Below are 18,851 nucleotides of genomic sequence, written 5' to 3'. Positions count from 1 at the left end.
CACCACCTCCAGATCATCCCTCTCCAGCCTTACTCTCCACTCACCTAACTTCAAGGTTTCTTCTCTTTTTCTTTAAACCCGTGGAGTTAGTTTGTGTTGGCCAACTGCTCTTGAAAGTAGGACACATCCTGGGGTGTGGTCCACCTACCAGGGTCCCACCATTTTAAACTTTATGTGTACTGGACAGGAGGTAATCTTCATACAAATGCTCTTCCATGATAACACCTTTGCACATCACCGAAGTAACTGCGGCATTTGCTGGGGGTAAAAGGAGATTAGCTAGAGAAAGAAAAATTTAGAGGAAAAATAAGGCCAACTGTGATGCCCGGCATTATAATAAAGCTCCTTCTGGTTCCGCCAAGGAACTGGTTCTGCACAGTGCAATACCGTCGGTCATCCAACTCTACGACATCAATCATGTTGACCAGTTTCATTATTAAAACAGCCAAGGCATTGCTCATGAGTCAACTGATGAAGATCTGACATAAGTACGATATTCTTGAAACACAGAAAAATAAGAATGTGGCTAGGGCTTGGGGCAGACAAGCCCAGCTCTAGGAGAGATAGACCCCGTCATCAACTGTAGCCTTCATGGGCTTTTCATAGCTGGGCATACGGTTCCTCAGTTCCACGGAACATTGTCTAATACAGCGTGTTCCTTTCATCAATTCCAGCATCTAATATTATGCCTCAGCATGATAGATCCCTTTATGACTTATTAACATTCTTGTCAGATGCCGAGGAACCAGAAAAATCTGAGCTGGGAAATTAGAGGATCAGGCCAATTTACCCTCCCCCACCCCACCCCCGCCACCCTTTGTTCCCAAGTCAGTCATAAATAAATTATAAGAAATATCCTCTGGGGCTGTGAGAGGCAGGCTGGACAGCACGAATGACTCGTTTTCAAATCCATTGCCTTCAGCTCTCATGGAAACCCTGAGTACGTCTAGCTTGCAAAGCACCAGGAGCGTTTGGAAAGGATACATACTCTACTCTGGATTCCATGTCCTATAAATTTCTGTGAGTTACAGGCAAGTGATAATGTCCATGATTTCCATAGCCCATTGATATTTCCAGCTACCTGATAAACCAATCACAAAGAAGGTGAAGTTGCAATTTTCCTCCCGGACAACATCACCTCCCTTCCTTGACCGTGAGCACAGTGGGGCTAGCCTGGGGTTTGACTCCATGTGAGTAATGTCTGTAGTGGAGGAAGCACCCACTCATGTTAAAGCAGAAATGATAGAAGGAGGGGGAAATGAGCCTCTTGTTGAGTTCTAGCTGAGTTTCCCTGTAGAACTGTAGAAAAATAGACTCAAGGAGCAGAGGAGACACCTACTCAACCTCACGGTCCACCCAGAAAGACAGGAATGGCGTCTCATGGGGACCCCGGGATCCCTAGCACTGACTAGCTCAGGCTTGGTAGCATGCCTTCCCTTCCCCCGCTCCCCCCTCTCCTGTTTCTGTGACAAAATCACCAGATGAAAGCAACTTCAAGGAGGAAGGTCCATCTGGGCTCAGAGTTCGGGAAGATGCTGTCCGTTGTGGCAGAGAAGGTACGACTACAGGAGCGTGAGGCAGTTGGCTGCACCTGTCATCAGGAAGTAGAGAGCACCTAGGAAGTTGGTCCATGTTGAAACCATCAAAGCCTCCCCTCTGGGTTCAGACACTGTCTTCATCCATGAGGCTTCCTTTTCTGCTCCTTCCTTTCCGGAGGCCAAATGCAGAAAATGAGCAATACACCATGGGCTTATCATTCTATCCACACCATTCCCATCTGAAGAGACAAGGCCCTGACGTGGGAAAGTCTGCCTCCCAAGTTTTGCCCACGGAGGGTTCTGCTGAGTGTTCCAGAACCTGCAGTGCACCCAAGGGTCAAATCAGAGCTGGGTCATGAATCCGAGGCCATTTTTGGTTCATGACATCTGAATCCATTATTCCCAGGAACTGAAGCTGAATTTCTAGATGTGGGGTAAGAAGGGCTGTGACACCTGTTGACCCCCTGGCACAGGCTTCTACGACACAGCAAGAGCTGGCTGCAGCCACCACAATTGAGCAGAGATGAGAAAGAAAAGCATTCACCAAATCTGGGACTCAGAGAAGTTGAGCAATTTATTCAAGGTCACACAGCCAAAGAGTATTCCTCAAAAAGCCGAGTAAGGCGTAGATTATCCCACTCCAATTTATCTGGATTATTGAAGTTATGAACTCCTTGAGATAAGGAAGGGGAGGGGGAGTGGTTAGGGGGATGTTTGCCCGGAAACCGGGAAAGGGAATAACACTCGAAATGTAAATAAGAAACACTCAAGTTAATAAAGAAAAAAAAAGACTATATGTGAAAAACTGTGCGAACAATCCACCCATCTCCAGACTGTCAGAGAGTGAATTAATCAGCCGGGCCACTTCCCCTTATTAAAACCCACAAGAACACTGGAGAGACAACTTGGCTTTAAGAACACGCACAGCTCCTCCAGAGGTCCAAAATGTGGTTCCCAGCACTCATGTGGGCCAGATCCTGATCTCCTGGAACTCAAGGTGTCTGACACCTCTGACCTCTGAGGGTACCTGAATTCACCGGCACATACCCAATCACACGCACAAAATCAAAGTCTAAAATAACTAAAAATACAAATGAAAATAATAAGATAAATCTTTAAAAATAAAACCCACAGTCGGGCTGGATGGCTCAGTGATTAAGAGCACTGACTGCTCTTCCAGAGGTCCTGAGTTCAAATCCCAGCAACCACATGGTGGCTCACAACCCGCTGTAATGAGATCTGATGCCCTCATTCTGGTATGTCTAAAGACAGCTAAAGTATGCCCATATAAATAAAATAAATAAATTAAATCTTTAAAAAAAAACCCACAGCCAAGCAGTGGTGGAGCTACACAGAGAGACCCTTGAAAAACAAGCAAATAAATGAACAAACCCACAATAAAGTAATAACAAAAAAGGCAAATAGCCTAATTTTTGAGTGGACAGAAGGCATATTTTCGAAAATGATGTACAAATGGTCAGTAGGCACATCAAAGGCTCAAACTTGTCAACACTTGTTTAGTGTTAACCTGCTCAGTGCTGTTACTACCTGAGCCAAAATCATGAGGAGGGGTGGCTTCCCATCCACTAAGCTGCAACCTTCAAAAACCAGAAAGCTGAGACAGGAGGATCAATACAAGCTCATCGCCGTCATCATAAGCCTTGTCTACATAGTAAGTTCCAGGCCATTCAAGGCTACATGGTGAGATCATGTTTCAAGAGTAATATTAAGGTTGGGTGTGGTGATGAACACCTATAATCCCGGAATTCAAGAGATGGATGGGCAGATCTCTATGAGTTTGAGTAAGCCTGGTCTCCATAGTGAGTTCCAGGACAGTCAAGGCTACATAGAGAAATCCCATCTCAAAACAAACAAAAAAAAAAATGTAATAGTTTCTCTTAAATCAGCTAAGAGTGAGTATTGATGAGGAGGTAGCAAGCCCCACACCCTGGTGGGAAATCCCAATGGAACCACTGTTCTAAGAAACATCTAGAAGCTCAAACGATGAGTCAATGAGAGTTCCAGCACTTCCATGCCAAGTATGTGCCCAAGGAAGTAACAGCAGACCCCGGCACAAAACTTCACTCATGCGTCTTCATTGGCAGCACAGCAACCAATACGGGGAGACAATGTCCACCCCTTGGTTTTTTGTTTCCCATCCACCAGTGAATGAAAGTACACAGCGTGTCATGTCCATGCAATGTAACATTAGCCAGCAATGAAAAGGAACAATGTAGTCATGCCACACCCTGCACGAACCTTGTAGTGTAGAAGGGGAAGCCGGTTGCTGAGAACCACAGACACACTTGTAAGAAATGATAAGAACAGGCAAATCTACAGCAGCAGATAGGGGAAGATGCTGGGCACCAGGAGGGTGCAAAAAATAAGGAAAAGAGCTTCCTGTCCTGGCCGCCATCGGAGAGCAGCAGCCATGGCCCTGCGCTACCCTATGACCGTGGGCCCCAACAAGGGCCACAGGGTAACAAAGAAAGTCAGCAAGCCGAGACACAGCCAGAACTTGCGGACGCCTCACCAAGCACACCAAGTTCGTGCGGGACATGATCCTGGAAGTGTGCAGCTTCGAGCCCTACGAGCGGCGCACCACGCTCAAATTGTCCAAGGACAAGCGTGCACTCAAGTTCATCAAGAACATAGTGGGTGGGGGAGTGACTGACAGTGACAGGCTACGACTCCTCACAGATAGGCACGCACATGTGCGCCAAGAGAAAGCAGGAAGAGCTGAGCAATGTGCTGGCAGCCATGAGGAAGGCGGCAGCCAAGGATTAATGAACCCTCCCCCAATAAAAGTTCATTGTTAAGAAAGAAAGAAAGAAAGAAAGAAAGAAAGAAAGAAAGAAAGAAAGAAAGAAAGAAAGAAAGAAAGAAGGGGTTGGGGATTTAGCTCAGCGGTAGAGCACTTGCCTAGCAAGGGCAAGGCCCTAGGTTCAATCCCCAGCTCCGGGAAAAAAAAAAAGAAAGAAAGGAGGGAGGGAGGGAGGGAGGGAAGGAAGGAAGGAAGGAAGGAAGGAAGGAAGGAAGGAAGGAAGGAAGGAAGGAAGGAAGGAAGGCCAAAACCATACAGTGGAAAGAGGAAAACAAATCAACAAATGGCACTGGTCTAACTGAATGTCTACATGTAAAAGAATGCAAATAGATCCATATCTATCACCCTGCACAAAACTTGAGTCCAAGTGGACCAAAGACCTCACCATAAAAGCACTGGATACACTAACCCTAATAGAAGAGAAAATGGGAAACTGCTTTGAACACATTGGCCGAGGAGATAACTTCCTCAACAGAACACCAATAACTCAGGCACTAGAATTAGCAATAAATGGAACCTCATGAATCCAAAAAGTTTCTGTAAGTCAAAGGATACCATCAATAGGACAGCAAACTACAGAATGGAAAAAGATCTTCACCAACCCTACATCTAACAGAGGACTAACATACAAAATATATAAAGAGCTCAAGAGATTAGACATCAATGAACCAAATAGCCCAATTAAGAATGGGGTATAGAGCTAAACAGAATTCTTGGCAGAGGAACCTCTAATAGCTGGGAAGCACTTAAATGTTCAATGTACTTAGTCATCAAAGAAATGCAAATCAAATCAATATTCTCAGAAAATTGAAAATAGTTCTATCTGAAAACTCAGATATACCACTCCTGGGCATATGCCCAAAAGATGCTCCATCACACCATAAGGACACTTGCTCAATTATGTTCATAGCATCTTTATTCATAATAGCCAGAAACGAGAAACAACCCAGATGCCCCCCAACTGAAGAATGGATACAGAAAATATGGTTCATTTTCACAATGCAATATTACTCAACTATTAAAAACAAGGACATCATGAATTTTGCAGGCAAATGGTTAGAACTAGAAAATACCATCCTGAGTGAGGTAACGCCGACCCAGAAAGACAAATATGGTATGTACTCACTTACGAAGTGGATATTAGCCATAAAACACAGGATAACCATGCTACCATCCACAGACCCAAAGAAGCTAAGTAACAAGGGAGCCAAAGGGAGGATACTGGAATCTCACACAGAAGGAGAAATAAAATGGAAGTCAGAGGTGGAGGAAGGGAGGAAACTGGGTGGAAGAGGGGATATAGAGGGGCATGAGGGTGGGGAACAAGTGAGGAGAGAATGGAGGGCAGACAGGAGAGGGCTAGAAGAGAGAACAGAAATCAGTGCAGGGCTTGTCTGGGATGAGCGGCAGATCTGGGACTGGGAAGGCTCCCAGAAATCTTTGGGGGAGACCCTAACAGACATCTAGCAGCTGGGGATATGGAGACTGAAGTGGCCACCTCCTGTAGCCAGGCAGAATTTCCAGTGGAGGGAGGGGGACACCAATTCACTCACAAAAACCTTTGACCCAAAAAAATGTCCTGCCTACAAGAAGCAGAGAATGGTGAAGTAGAGAATGAGGGTATGGCCAACCAATGACTGGCCCAACATGAGACTACCCCGTGGGAGAGAGCCAGCCACTGACACTATTAATGATACTCTACTATGCTGGCAGAGTAGCATAAAGGTCTTCTGAGAGGCTTCATCCAGCTGCTGATAGAAACAGAGGCAGAGACCCACAGCCAAACAATAGGTGGCGCTCGGGAGTTTTGTGGAAGAGGGGGGGGGACAGGGGGAGTTGAGGGAGCCAGAGAGGTCAAGGTCCCAAGAATATCTACAAAGTAAACTAACCTGGGCCTATGGGAGCTCGCAGAGACAAAACTACCAACTAAAGAATATGCACGGGCTAGACCTAGGCCCCCTACACATGTGTAACAGATGTGCAGTTTGATCTTCACGTGGGTCCCCTAACAACTGTAGAAGGGGCTGTCTCTGACTCTGATGCCTGCCTTTGGATCCCCTATTCCTACCTGGGCTGCCTTGACTGGCTTGAGTGGAAGAGGATGTGCTTAGTCCTGCTGTGACTTCATGTGCCAAGGCAGGTTGGTACCCATAGGGGGCTTCCCCTTCTCCTCAGAGAAGGTGTACTGGAAGGAGCATGTGAAGGTGGGACCGGGAGGAAAGGATGGGAATCTGTGATTGGAATGAATGAATGAATGAATGAATGAATGAATGAATGAATGATGTTATGCTGATTCTGCCATTCCAGCTCAGGCAGCAAACAGGAAGTTTAAAATTTCAATATCTTGGCAGCTCGTTGGTCCGTGAACATAGGTAAAATGACCGAGTTAGCATCAGACTGTCCATCTAAATACAGATTTAAGTCCTCTTCTTACCAAGCATTGGGGTGGAATTCATAGTGAACTTCAAATTCAAAGGAGTAGGGGGAGAAAAAAAGAACAGCTCTACCAAGGCTTCTCCTGTCCCCTTTCTCCCTGGCAGAAGTAGATTAAAGGCAGTCGTAGGATATTTAGTTGTTAACCAAGGTTTCATGGGGTCAGATCCCATCAGTACAGAAGGGAGATTTGGCTTAATAAAAGCACTTGATTCGCCATCAATAGATGTCAGATAAAGTCTTGCAATCCTTGGATAGCAGAAGTTAAACTTAGGAGTTTGCTTAGGCTTTAAAGGCTCTTGGACAAATTATATCTTAAACTTCTGGTTAAGGGAACTAATTATAGGGCATAGTGCGAGGGTTAAGATGATATGAATAATTATAGGGTGAGTGTTCAGTTCTTTTTTACATTTTCTTGGAGGTTAACTATTTTGATGCTGTTAGTTGTTGGGAAACCAGTGAGTGAGTATCTTAGTTAGAGTTTCCATTGCTGTGAAGAAACACCATGACCAAGGCAACTCTTACCATAGACAATATTTAATTGAGTCTGGCTTACAATTTCAGGAATTTAGTCCATTATCATCATGGCAGGAAACATGGCAGCATGTAGACAGACATGGTGCTAGAGAAGGAGCTGAGAGTTCTACATCTTGATGGGACTGCAACCAGGATAGACTGTCTATGTCACACTGGGCAAACCTTGAGCATATATATTACCCCAAAGCCCTGCCCCTCCAATGCCACACTTCCTGCAACAAGGCCACACCTCCTCCAATAAGGCCACACCTCCTAATAGTACCACTTCCCGTGGACCAAGGATATCCAAACCACCACAGTGAGATAGTGTAAATTCAGTGTATAGAGAGGAATAGGCTAAGTTAGACTTATTTAGCTATAGAAGTAGCCTGGATACTGCTATTGTTTCTTAGTATGTCAGTAATAATTATTCTTTTTGGAAACAAAAACAAAATGTCAATATGATGGGAATTTTATTTCATATTATAAAGGGATGAGACAGATACATACTGGCTAATTGTATGTCAACTTGATACAGTCTAGAGTCATCAGAGGAGGGAGACTCTCCATAAAACTGGGTTGTAGGCACACCTGAAGGGGATTTTCTTAATTAGTGGCATAGGTACCATAATGGGTGGTACCAAGCCTGGCCTGGCAGTCCTGAGTTCTAATAAATCAAGCTGATCAAGCTTTGAGGAGCAAGCCATTAGGCAGCACTCCTCCATGCCCTCTGCATCAGCTCCTGCTTGAGTTCCTGCCCTGACTTCCTTCAATGATGAACACTGCTGTGGAAGTGTAAGCCAGATAAACTCTTTCCTCCCCAACTTGCTTTGGTCATGGTGTCTTATCACTGCAATAGTGGCCCTGAAACAAGATATAAACTAATTGGTAGAAAGAAAGATAAATACCAAGGCTGTAAATAAAGTGTAAATGACTAAATTTGAGTGGTGTCATATTTGGGCAATATGGAAGAATAATGATTCAGGCAGAGATCAACCTCATGTACAGAGCAGGTTCATCCAGGACAGCCAGGGCTACAAGGACAAACCCTGTCTTTAAAAAAAATTATAGAAAAGAAAAACAAAAAAGGGGAGACAGTAAAGGAAAAGAAATAATTGGCTGCTACTTCTGTGGATTGTGGGTTTCATTTGTGAATAAGTAAAGGAATGATAGCTACTGTATTTATTGCTAATCCAACTCATATCGAGAGATTGGAGCTGAATAGTGTAACTATGGAACTTGGAAAAAGTAAATAACAGATAATGGTAGCGGATTAGTTGGTATAGGAGAGATTTAAATCAACATGTTCGAGTATAAACCCGATGACCTTACTGGCATAGGATGAAGAGAAAAGGTCCCATGGAGATATTTTAATTCTTAAGTGTAGGTCCAACTCCTGTCATTCTAGAAATAAAAGGCTTAAACCTCTATAATTCACTCTATCAACATAACTTTTTACCAGACATATTTCTACAGGTATGAAAGAATAGTGGCTAAAATGTTGGAACTAAACTATGTCATATACAGGATGCCAAGGTTAATGGAAGAAAAATATTTTCAGAGTAAATGTATAGGTTGATCATATCAGAAGTGTAAGTACTGTTAGGTCTCCAACTGGGGACAAATGGCTACCTGAGGTCCCTATTGAACATATCAAAGCAGACCTGGTCACTATCAATCCCTACATACAGGTCCCTCTGGCTGGCATACCCTGCCCCCATCCTAAACTTTCCAGCCCTGGGCCTGGGCTGCCCTTCCCCCAGCTGTCCTTCCGTATATAAACCAGCCATTTTGCCTGTACCCGTCCTTTTTAGCCTTTTCTAACCCTTTACCTTCCTGGCCTTTTAGTCATCCGGTCTCCTGGTCTCTAGGCTCTCCCCTCCTCTCTCTCTTCACATGGCCCAGCTCAGGGTCATGTGCACTCTGGACTCTCCCAGATATCCCTGCCTCTGACTGTGCACTCCATTTTATCTACAATAAAACCTCACCTCCATGATACCTAGGAACAGTCATGTTCTCTTTTTTATTTCTTTTTTTTTTCCCATCCAGGTATGATACTCAACTTCATAGAAAGGGTCTGTTAAAAGCAGGGCTTTATTTATATTTATTTCTGGCTAAAGAGGGGAATGAGCATAGCAGAGGCATTGCTAAAAGAAACATGAAGCCATGGTTATTAAAACACAGCATGCCATTGACAATACGAACACTGCACCAAAAGTTAGCCCAACTACCAAACTTTACACATGTTTCAATGATAACTCTAGGGGCCGGAGAGATGGCTCAGCGAGCCCTGGCTGCTCTTCCAGAAGACCTGGGTTCAATTCCCAGCACCTACATGGCAGCTCACACCTGTGTAACTCCAGTTCCAGGGCTTCATACTCTCGCACATACATACATGCAGGCAAAACACAAACACGCATAAACCAAACATTAATTATATAATCATAATCATCATCTTTACATATCAAAGTTCTCAGCTCTCTGTTCCTCCCAGTTTGAGAGACCGCCACAGCCCATAGACAAGATGATGAAGGTCGGTGTGAACGGATTTGGCCATATTGGACACCTGGTGACCAGAGCTGCCTTCTCTGTATCTGGCAAAGTGGAGATTGTTGCCATCAATAACCCCTTCATTGACCTCAACTGCATGGTCCACATGTTCCAGTATGACTCTACCCATGGCAAATTCAACAGCACAGTCAAGGCTGAGAATGGGAAGCTTGTCACCAACGGAAAGCCCATCACCATTTTCCAGGAGCGAAATCCCCCTAACATCAAATGGGGTGACGCTAGTGCTGAGTATGTTGTGGAGTCAACTGGCATCTTCACCACCACGGAGAAGGCCAGGGCCCACTTGAAGGGTGGGGCCAAAAGAGTCATCATCTCCACCCCTTCGGCCATTACCCTCATGTTTGTGATAGATGTGAACCACAAGAAATATGACAACTTGCTCAAGATTGTCAGCAATGCATCCTGCACCACCAACTGCTTAGCCCCCCTGGCCAAGGTCATCTATAACAACTTTGGCATCGTGGAAGGGTTCATGACCACAGTCCAAGCTATCACTGCTATTCAGAAGACTGTGGATGGCCCCTCTGGAAAGCTGTGGCATGATGGCCGTGAGGCAGCCCAGAACATCATCCCTTCATCCACGGTGCTGCCAAGGCTGTGGGCAAGGTCATCCCAGAGCTGAACGGGAAGCTCCCTGGCATGGCCTTCTGTGTTCCTACCCCCAACGTATCTGTTGTGGATCTGACATGCCACCTGGAGAAACCTGCCAAGTATGATGACAGCAAGAAGGTGGTGAAGCAGGCGTCTGAGGGCCCACTAAAGGTCATCCTGGGTTACACTGAGGACCAGGTTGTCTCCTGAGACGTCAACAGCAGCTCCCACTCTTCCACCTTTGATGCCAGGGGCTGGCATTGCTCTCAATGACAACTTTTTAAAGCTCATTTCCTGGTGTGACAATGAATACGTCTACAGCAACAGGGTGGTGGACCTCATGGCCTACATGGTCTCCAAGGAGTAAGAAACCCTGGACCACCCATCCCACCCCAGCAAGGACACTGAGAGCAGGAGAGAGGCCCTCAGTTGCTAAGGAGTCCCCATCCCAACTCGGGCCCTAACACTGAGCATCTCCCTCACAATTTCCATCCCAGACCCCCATAATAACAGGAGGGGCCTAGGGAGCCCTCCTTACTCTCTTGAATACCATCAATAAAGTTCACTGCACCCAGAAAGAAAGAAAGAAAGAAAGAAAGAAAGAAAGAAAGAAAGAAAGAAAGAAAGAAAGAGAGGGAGAGAGAGAGGGAGGGAGGGAGGGAGGGAGGGAGAGAGAGAGCGAGAGAGAGAGAGAGAGAGAGAGAGAGAGAGAGAGAGAGAGAGAGAAAGAAAATCTATCTTCTGTCTACCCAAAGTATGTTTTAGCTTTAAAGATAGACACTTGCCTTGGAATAAAAGGATAGACAAAGGTATTCCAATCAAATGGGACCAGGATGCAAGCAGGCATCTGTATTCCAATATCTGACAAAAATAGACTTCAAATTAAAATTAATCAGAAGAAACAAAGAGGGATATTCCATTCTAATCAAAGGAACAGTTATTCAAGAAGATATGACTATCTAAACTCAGGGGCACACAATTTCATTTTTTAAAAAAAAGTACTACCAGATTTAAAGACACAGATTAACAATCTTTTAATAGTAGGTGATTTTAATACCCCACCTTCTCCAGTAGACAGGTCATCTAGATGAAAACTAAACGGAAGAACATCAGAATTAGTTGACACCATTCAACAACTGGATTTCACAAATAGCTACAGAATACTCCACCCAAATATCAAACAACACACACTCTACCCAGCAGCACACCGAAGCTTTTCCAAAATAGATCACATCCTGGGATGCAAAACTAATCTTTACAGATTCAGAAAGATTGAAATGACTCCTTGTAACTTACCTGACCACACAGCAATAAAGCATGTTGACAGACAATAAAATTGTCAGCAATGAGTCAATCTCTAACAAATACAAAAACTCATGGAGAATGAACAATTCACTGCTGAGTGATGGACAGGTAAAAGAAGAAATAAAGAAAAAGGTGAAAAATTCTATGGAACTAAATGCAAATGAAAACATACCACAGGCAAACCTCTGGGACACACTGAGCACCATCCTGAGGGAAAGTTATAGGCATCTAGGTGTCTGCACTTTAAAAAAAAAAAATTAGGAAGAACAAAAAGAAATGACAAGTGATGTAACTAAGAATTTGAAAAAAAATAAGAACAAACCAAATGCAAACCCAGTAGAAGGCAAGAAATAACAAAAACAACAACAATAACTAGAGAAGGAATAGATGAACTAGAAACAAACAAACAAAAAAAAATCAATGAATCTAAGACCTGTTCTCTGAGAAGACAGAGAAGACAGACAGACCCTTGACCCAACCAACCAAAAGCAAGAAAGAGAGGACAGAATTAAGAGAATCAGAAGTGAAGAGGGAAACAATACAACAAACACTGAAGAAAACCAGAATATGACAGGGGGCTATTTTAAGACCTGTACTTCATTGAGCTGGAAAACCTAAAAGAAATGAATGAATTTCTAGATTCAGCCAGACCACCAAGATTAAACCAAGATGTCAACAACCTAAACAGACCCATAACAAAGGAAGAGGTTATTTTTTTTAATTTTGTAATTATATTTATGTACAGAAAACTTAAGTGTACATTTAACCCAGCTTAGTGGCGAGTTCTTTAGCCTTTGCCTTTTCCAGTTTGGCAATGCAAGCCACAGACTTAGGACCCAGGACGTTGCCTCCCCAGTGGCGGTGGATCTCGTCATATCGGTCATTATAATTGGTCCTAATAGCTTCCACCAGCTTAGCCAGAGCATCCTTGTCTTCTGAGTTAACCTGTGTGACGGCAACAGCGGTGCATGTCTTTCTGTGGACCAGGCACCCCAGCCTGGCCTTTCCCTTGATGATGCAGTAGAGTACCCCCATCTTTTGACAAAGGGCAGGCAGGAAAACCACCAGCTCAATGGGGTCTATGTCATGGGCAATCACCACCAGCTGAGCCTTCTTGTTCTCCACCAAGGTGGTGACTGTATTGACCCCTGCTCGGAGGACAGGTGGTCTCTTAATTGGGACTTCCCCCTTGCCAGCAGCTTTCTTCTCAGCGCAGGCCAGCAGCCTTTCCTTTTTCTCCTGCTTTGTCTCTGGCCTGTACTTGTGGGCAAGCTTAGCAGCTGAGTCACTGTTTGCCTGTCCAGAGCCTGGGTGAACTGGTTGATGGCAGGAGGTACTTTGAGCCGCTTATAGAGGATGGCTCTTTGCCGCTGCAGCCTGATGTAGCTGGGCCATTTGACGAAGCGCGTGAGATCTCTTTTGGGCTGGATGTCCTGCCCAGTGCCAAAGTTCTTAGGCCTTTTCTCAAACAAAGGACTGACCACCTTTTTGGCCTCTTGTTTCTTGACCACGGTGGGGACCGGGACCACCTTCTTTCCCTTGGCCTTCTTTCCTTTGGGCATCTTGCTCGACTGGAGGAGAGAGAAAGCAGAAGAGGTTCTTATAGTGGTAAAAATCCTTCCAAGCTTTAAACATACAAACAAATTTGCCAGGCTCAGAGGAGTCATAACAGAATTCTGCCAGGGTTAGAACCCTAACCCTAACCCTAACCCTAACCCTAACCCTAACCCCAACCCCAACCCTAACCCTAACCCTAACCCCAACCCTAACCCTAACCCTAACCCTGCCAGGTATTTTTTAAAAAGCTACAGTCAGTTCTTATTCAAAAAAAATTTAAAAAGAAGAATAGGAGGAGGAAGAGAAGAAAAAAGGAAGAAAGAAGGGGAAGAAGATGAAGAAGGAGGAAGAGGAGGAGAGGAAGAGGAGGAGGAGGAGGAGGAGGAGGAGGAGGAGGAGGAGGAAGAAGAAGAAGAAGAAGAAGAAGAAGAAGAAGAAGAAGAAGAAGAAGAAGAAGAAGAAGAAGAAGAAGAAGAAGAAGAAGAAGAAGAAAGGAAAGAGAGAGGGGAGAGGGAGAGAGAGAAAGAGAAGGAGCCCTCCCAAGCATCTACTACCCAAACCAGGTAAAGATAGAACATCAAAAGGGAAAGAAAACTACAGGTCAGTATACCAGTGAACACAGACTGTCCCAAAATTAAGTGGAGTGTGGCTAAGACACCCAATGTCAATCTCATGGAGTCTGTGGTTCAAACTTCTAAGGGTGCTCTGTGAGATGTCGGGCTGTGGCTACACAAACAAGACATGTTACAGGACTGCTTGTTTATAAGGTGGGATTTTAATGGTTATAATTTTAAATGTTTCTCTGTCTCCATCTGAAGAGGCCAGGGAACTGGATACTCTGTGTTGCTGCATGAAACCACAGGACACAGCCATCAGGTTTCTCCATCTGCCCAGATAATGTTGAGTCTCTTTGCTCAAGAGACAGAGGGTCAAGAACAAGCTGCTCTACTGTCTGAAAACCAGGGAAGCCCTGGTAAGACAGTCTCAGTCTGTGATGAAATGTGCACCCCTTCCAACTGCAACTGTGTTTTCAGTCTGACTCTTAACTAAACCAGGAAACGAGTGCGGTGAAAGAATGCTGACACTTGCTTCTCTAGACAGTAGGTACTGACTCAGACCGCAGGGGCTGAAGAGCTGTTTCTGCAGGTTAAGTGCTACAAGTTTGCCTCTTCAAGCATGAAACAGGCAATTTTTCTTATCTTTATTTTTTCTTTTATGAGATAATATTTTGCAAGTATCCCCTGCCTTTTCTCATGGTAACCTTCTTCTGTTTCTTCAGTCCTGGAAGTATAAGACTGGGCCATCTTGCATGGTTCAAAGATGTGTAATTGTTTTAAGTAAGTCCTTTTAGTATACTACAACATCTCTTCGTGTTTAACTATTTTAATCACATTTTACTAAGAACAAGAAATTTCTCTCATGAAAGTTCATTATAATTATCAAAAACAGGAAGCTGGGCAGGGGGAACCACTCTGTTAGCAAATGCTTGCCTTGTGAGCATGAGCACCGGAATTTATGCCTCAGAACCAGGAAAAGTCGGCATGGTGGTGATGCCAATAATCCCTTTGCAGGGACAGTGGATCCCTGGGGTTCACGGACCAGCCATAATTAGCTGAATTAGTGAGCTCCAGTCAACTGAGAGATCCTGTCTTAAAAAGTAAGGGCGAGAGCTCCTGAGGAATGACACTGACCTCTGGCCTCCACCCACACGAACACAAAAGAGCAATGCCCTACATCAAGCCTCCGATATTAGACAGTTCTGGATTGACCTCCAGGGGGCAGCAGCGCCTCGCTCCTGACTCCCGCCTTCCTTGGGCGTGGCTCCACTTAGTGCCCCAGGCTCTGCAGACAGCTGGAGCAGCTTTCAACAAACTGCACTTTCCTGGGGATGGCAGCTGTGCTCCCAGCTGCTTCCACTGCTGTGGTTAATCTTTTCCGTCTCTGCCACCTCAGATCAGACATGCCTTTCTACCTCAGCCACGGGTCCTCACAGAGCCCATGGGCTGTCTGAGAATCTTGCTCCATTCTCTGTGAATCCTGATGTTCATTGCATTAAAAGTTACAACTGACCTCTTTATGTAATTTTAAGCGTGTGAAGGGGGAGCAAATGCGTTTTATATTCCTCTGAACCATCATAGTCGCTGCTAGACAGCCTCCTCCCCTCAGACGGCAGATAACAGGAAGGGCATCCGTGTTTTTGCTGATGATGGGGGCAGGACAAGTGATAGGAATGTGGAACCAGGGTCTGCTCCATACCTAGGAGTTTCTCCACATACCCATTCGTTCCTCAGCCCTTCTGTTAAGACCCACTTTCCAAGGTTGGCTTCCGTGTATCTTAGAGCTCATGGGAGTTAACCTGTGTCTCCTTGCTCTTTGTCCAGGAGGTGTGAACAGCCCGTTCTGTCCCTGGAGCCTTTCAGACCTGAAGGACTCAGGAGAGGCAACTGGAGAAGCACTGGCAGCTGTCATGTGGCTCAACTACTTGGAAGGCAGAGGTGGGAGGAGCCTTGAGCCCAGGGGAGTAAGGCCAGCCTGTGTGGCACAGATGGATCCCACCTCACAAACAAAGGAGAAACTAAGCACAGAGTCGCAGGCAGTTAAGGGTAGAAAGACCCAAAACCTGATCTGTTGCTACCCTTTAGGAAACCTCAGGCCTTGGGGATAACCAGGTTGCTGGGGGTCTCAGTACAAACACAGCACAACTCTAAGATGGGCAGATGGAGATTTTTCTGTGTCACTAATGGTGATGTGTGATGTCCTGAGGGTCCCTATGGCTCTTCAACCTTGGCTGGGGAAGCCAGGTGATTATTCCTTATGCAGGAGTCTGATGTAACGAGCGGCTCCTTACACAGTTACCTTATCCTTCTGCAGGACTCTGGTCCACTGTTCAGGGCTCCTAGGCTGGCCCTGCCCCCTCATCACTATGGAGCCTCACCCCTCTCAAGCTACATGGTTACATAAGACTGACCCTTCCTAGGGTTGGGGATTTAGCTCAGTGGTAGAGCGCTTGCCTAGGAAGCGCAAGGCCCTGGGTTCAGTCCCCAGCTCCAAGAAAAAAAAAAAAAAAGACTGACCCTTCCCAGGTCCTTTACCCATAAAGTCCCAGGATAGCTCTGCTTTTCCCAGTCCCTTACCATTCCCTCCCTGCATGTTGCTCCCAAGTGTCTGGGACAAAGGGTTAGTGGCCTAAAAGCCTCAGGTGGACTGAGACACTCTGGGCAGTTAAGCTGACTCACTGATAACGCCTGTTGGCTGTCAGGGACCAGGATGCTTCCCTCTGTTGGTACCCACGACTGTGAGGCTGCAGGGGAACTGACCAGGGATGAAATCTTTGTCCCTTTTATGCCATATACAACCCCAAGGCCCCAGAACCATGTACAGTCCCTACTTCCTCAGAGAGATGATGGCCCTTCAGTTATCCTGATTAAAGAATAATTCTGGTTCTGGGGTAGGGGGCCTGTTACCTGGGCCCCATCCCAGACCCATTAAAGCAGAGGAACTGAGGCAGGGGACTTCAGCCTTAATGCTCTGAAAACCTCCTAGGTTGACTCTGATGTGCAATCAGAGTGAGAACCTCTATGTTAAACTCTGAAAGGACAAATGCATTGGAATCCTGAGCTGTCTGGAGGCTGCACTTGGTGACTGCGTTTTACTGATTTTCTGTAGTTATCCAGACTGTGGATCATCTGGTGTTTCTGATGGTATAAATCACAGCAGGTCTGTGTCATTCTTTGATTTGAACACTAGTTTCATAAGTGGTTGAAGACCATCCTACCTGTCATTTCCCCTTCCTTTGTGACAGTGACACCAATCTACAGTTCATGAGACTCATGAAGAGCAGAGAATGTGTGTGAATGTGTGCGTGTGCGTGTGTGTATCTGTGTGTGTGTGAGCATGTGCGTGTGTGTTCAAGTATACACATGGAGGCAAAAGTCAAGATTATATATTTCTTTCACTTACTCTCAACCATAGGTCTCTTAAGACAGGGTCTTTCATTGAAAAAAAAAAACAAAAACAAAAATAAAAAACAATCATTTCCTAATCTGGTGGCCAGCAAGCCCCCAGCACCAGCTGGTCTTATCTCTGGGTTGGGGCTACAGATGTGCCATTTTATGGGGCTTCTCCTAGCTGCAGGGGATCACACCCTTACTTTACCCATTAGTGATGCTGTAGACTCAGTACCAAGGGGGGAGCCGCCTTCTTAGACAGACAGACAGCCTTAGGCCAAACAATGGACAAGTGGGCTAGCCTCATGTGCACTCTCACCCTTCAGCCCATCTCCTCTGTTACACTAGACTGATCTCTGACACCAAGTTCACACTTGAGAGACCAAAGCACTGCCACAAAGTGCAGAGTTTGGGCAAAGGTGTCCATGGTTGTGCTGATTAAACCACAACACACAGTGACAAAAACCAGTCTACCCTGTGGGTACACAGTAGGAGACTGAGTCAGGAAAGAGTTATGACAGGGGCCCTGTACTTGGCCAAAGCATCGAGAGTACCAAGAATGGCTCACAATTGTATAGCATTTTCCAAGAAATAGGTGGAGCTTTCTGTGTTATAAAGAAGCTGTGTGCATCATCTGTGAGGCAGTATCTCAACCGGTAGCCCAGACTGGCTTAGAACTGACAAGCTTATGATTCTCCTGCCTCAGCTTCCTAAGTGACTGGTTACAGGCCTGGGCCACTACACCCCTCTCCAGGTTTGTCTTGACTTCATCTTCCTCATCAAAGTCACTGAAACATTCTCAGGTGTACTCACTGAGGTTCAGAGACCTACAGAGCTTTTTCTTGGGACAAAGAGCTCATCGGGGAACTTCTGAGGTTCAGAGACCTAAACTGTCTTTTCTGGGGACACACAGCATGTCAGGGGCCCCTGTCTCCAATGTGCAAATATTACAAAGTCAAATTCATGTGCTATGGTAGAAAGGGCACCAAAAACCCTGGCAAGGGGAACCATGTTGGTGAAGGAAAAACGTGGAGGGCTGATAGCTGTCTGAGGGGACTACAGTGTGGGAGACTCAGGCTGAGGTAGGAGACCATCTCTGCTCTAGGATACGTTCACAGAGATGGATATGGGTGTGGGCCTATAGATGTGTGCACCATGTGTGCTCCTGATACACACAAAGGCCAAAAGAAGGTGCTGGGTCCTCTGACACTGTACTTGCAGGCAGGTGGAAGTCACCGTGTGGGTTCTGGGGCCAAACACTGATCCTTGAAAGTGCTCATAACCTCGGAGCCACGGCGCCAGGATGATGCCTTCTGAGAAGCTCCATACATGGAATGGTCGCTCCAGTCTGAGTCGGTGACTCAGTGGCCCCTTGCGGTTTGACGTGCACCAGTCTGCATGCTGCTGATGCTACTGACGGTGAGAGCCATGCAGCAGTCACACACCGGGCCATGGTAGTAGAGGCATCAGGCCCAGGGCCTTGGCACCACCTCCTTGGGCTATGCTGAGTGAGGGGTGCCCAGGCTAGACCACCCAGCTCACACAGCTGCATCTAACCAGCACATACCT

General features: G+C 45.7%; 1 protein-coding gene and 2 pseudogenes across 1 annotated transcript; 2 read left to right on the top strand and 1 right to left on the bottom strand.

Annotated features, from left to right (window-relative positions):
* The first annotated feature begins 3,969 nt into the window (after positions 1 to 3,969).
* LOC100910888 (60S ribosomal protein L36-like) lies at positions 3,970 to 4,325 on the top strand. Its single transcript, XM_039097642.1, has 3 exons — positions 3,970 to 4,017; positions 4,076 to 4,192; positions 4,239 to 4,325. Exons 1-3 carry the CDS (start codon positions 3,970 to 3,972, stop codon positions 4,323 to 4,325), a joined length of 252 nt encoding a protein of 83 aa, XP_038953570.1.
* A 5,316-nt stretch (positions 4,326 to 9,641) lies between these two features.
* Positions 9,642 to 10,840, top strand: Gapdh-ps69 (Glyceraldehyde-3-phosphate dehydrogenase, pseudogene 69; annotated as a pseudogene).
* Positions 10,841 to 11,505: 665 nt separating this feature from the next.
* LOC108349849 (60S ribosomal protein L7a pseudogene) lies at positions 11,506 to 13,458 on the bottom strand (annotated as a pseudogene).
* Between the last annotated feature and the right edge of the window lie 5,393 nt (positions 13,459 to 18,851).

The sequence above is a fragment of the Rattus norvegicus genome, chromosome 1 (genome assembly GCF_036323735.1).
Source record: "Rattus norvegicus strain BN/NHsdMcwi chromosome 1, GRCr8, whole genome shotgun sequence".
Lineage (NCBI taxonomy): Eukaryota > Metazoa > Chordata > Mammalia > Rodentia > Muridae > Rattus > Rattus norvegicus.
This window is presented reverse-complemented; position numbering and strand designations above follow the sequence as displayed.

Bases quoted from the DNA above. Each gene is read 5' to 3' on its own strand.
- LOC100910888 (XM_039097642.1), top strand. From the start codon at position 3,970: ATGGCCCTGCGCTACCCTATGACCGTGGGCCCCAACAAGGGCCACAGG. The intron at 4,018-4,075 runs GTAACAAAGAAA...CGCCTCACCAAG, and splicing joins GCCCCAACAAGGGCCACAGG to CACACCAAGTTCGTGCGGGA. The intron at 4,193-4,238 runs GTGGGTGGGGGA...GACTCCTCACAG, and splicing joins TCAAGTTCATCAAGAACATA to ATAGGCACGCACATGTGCGC.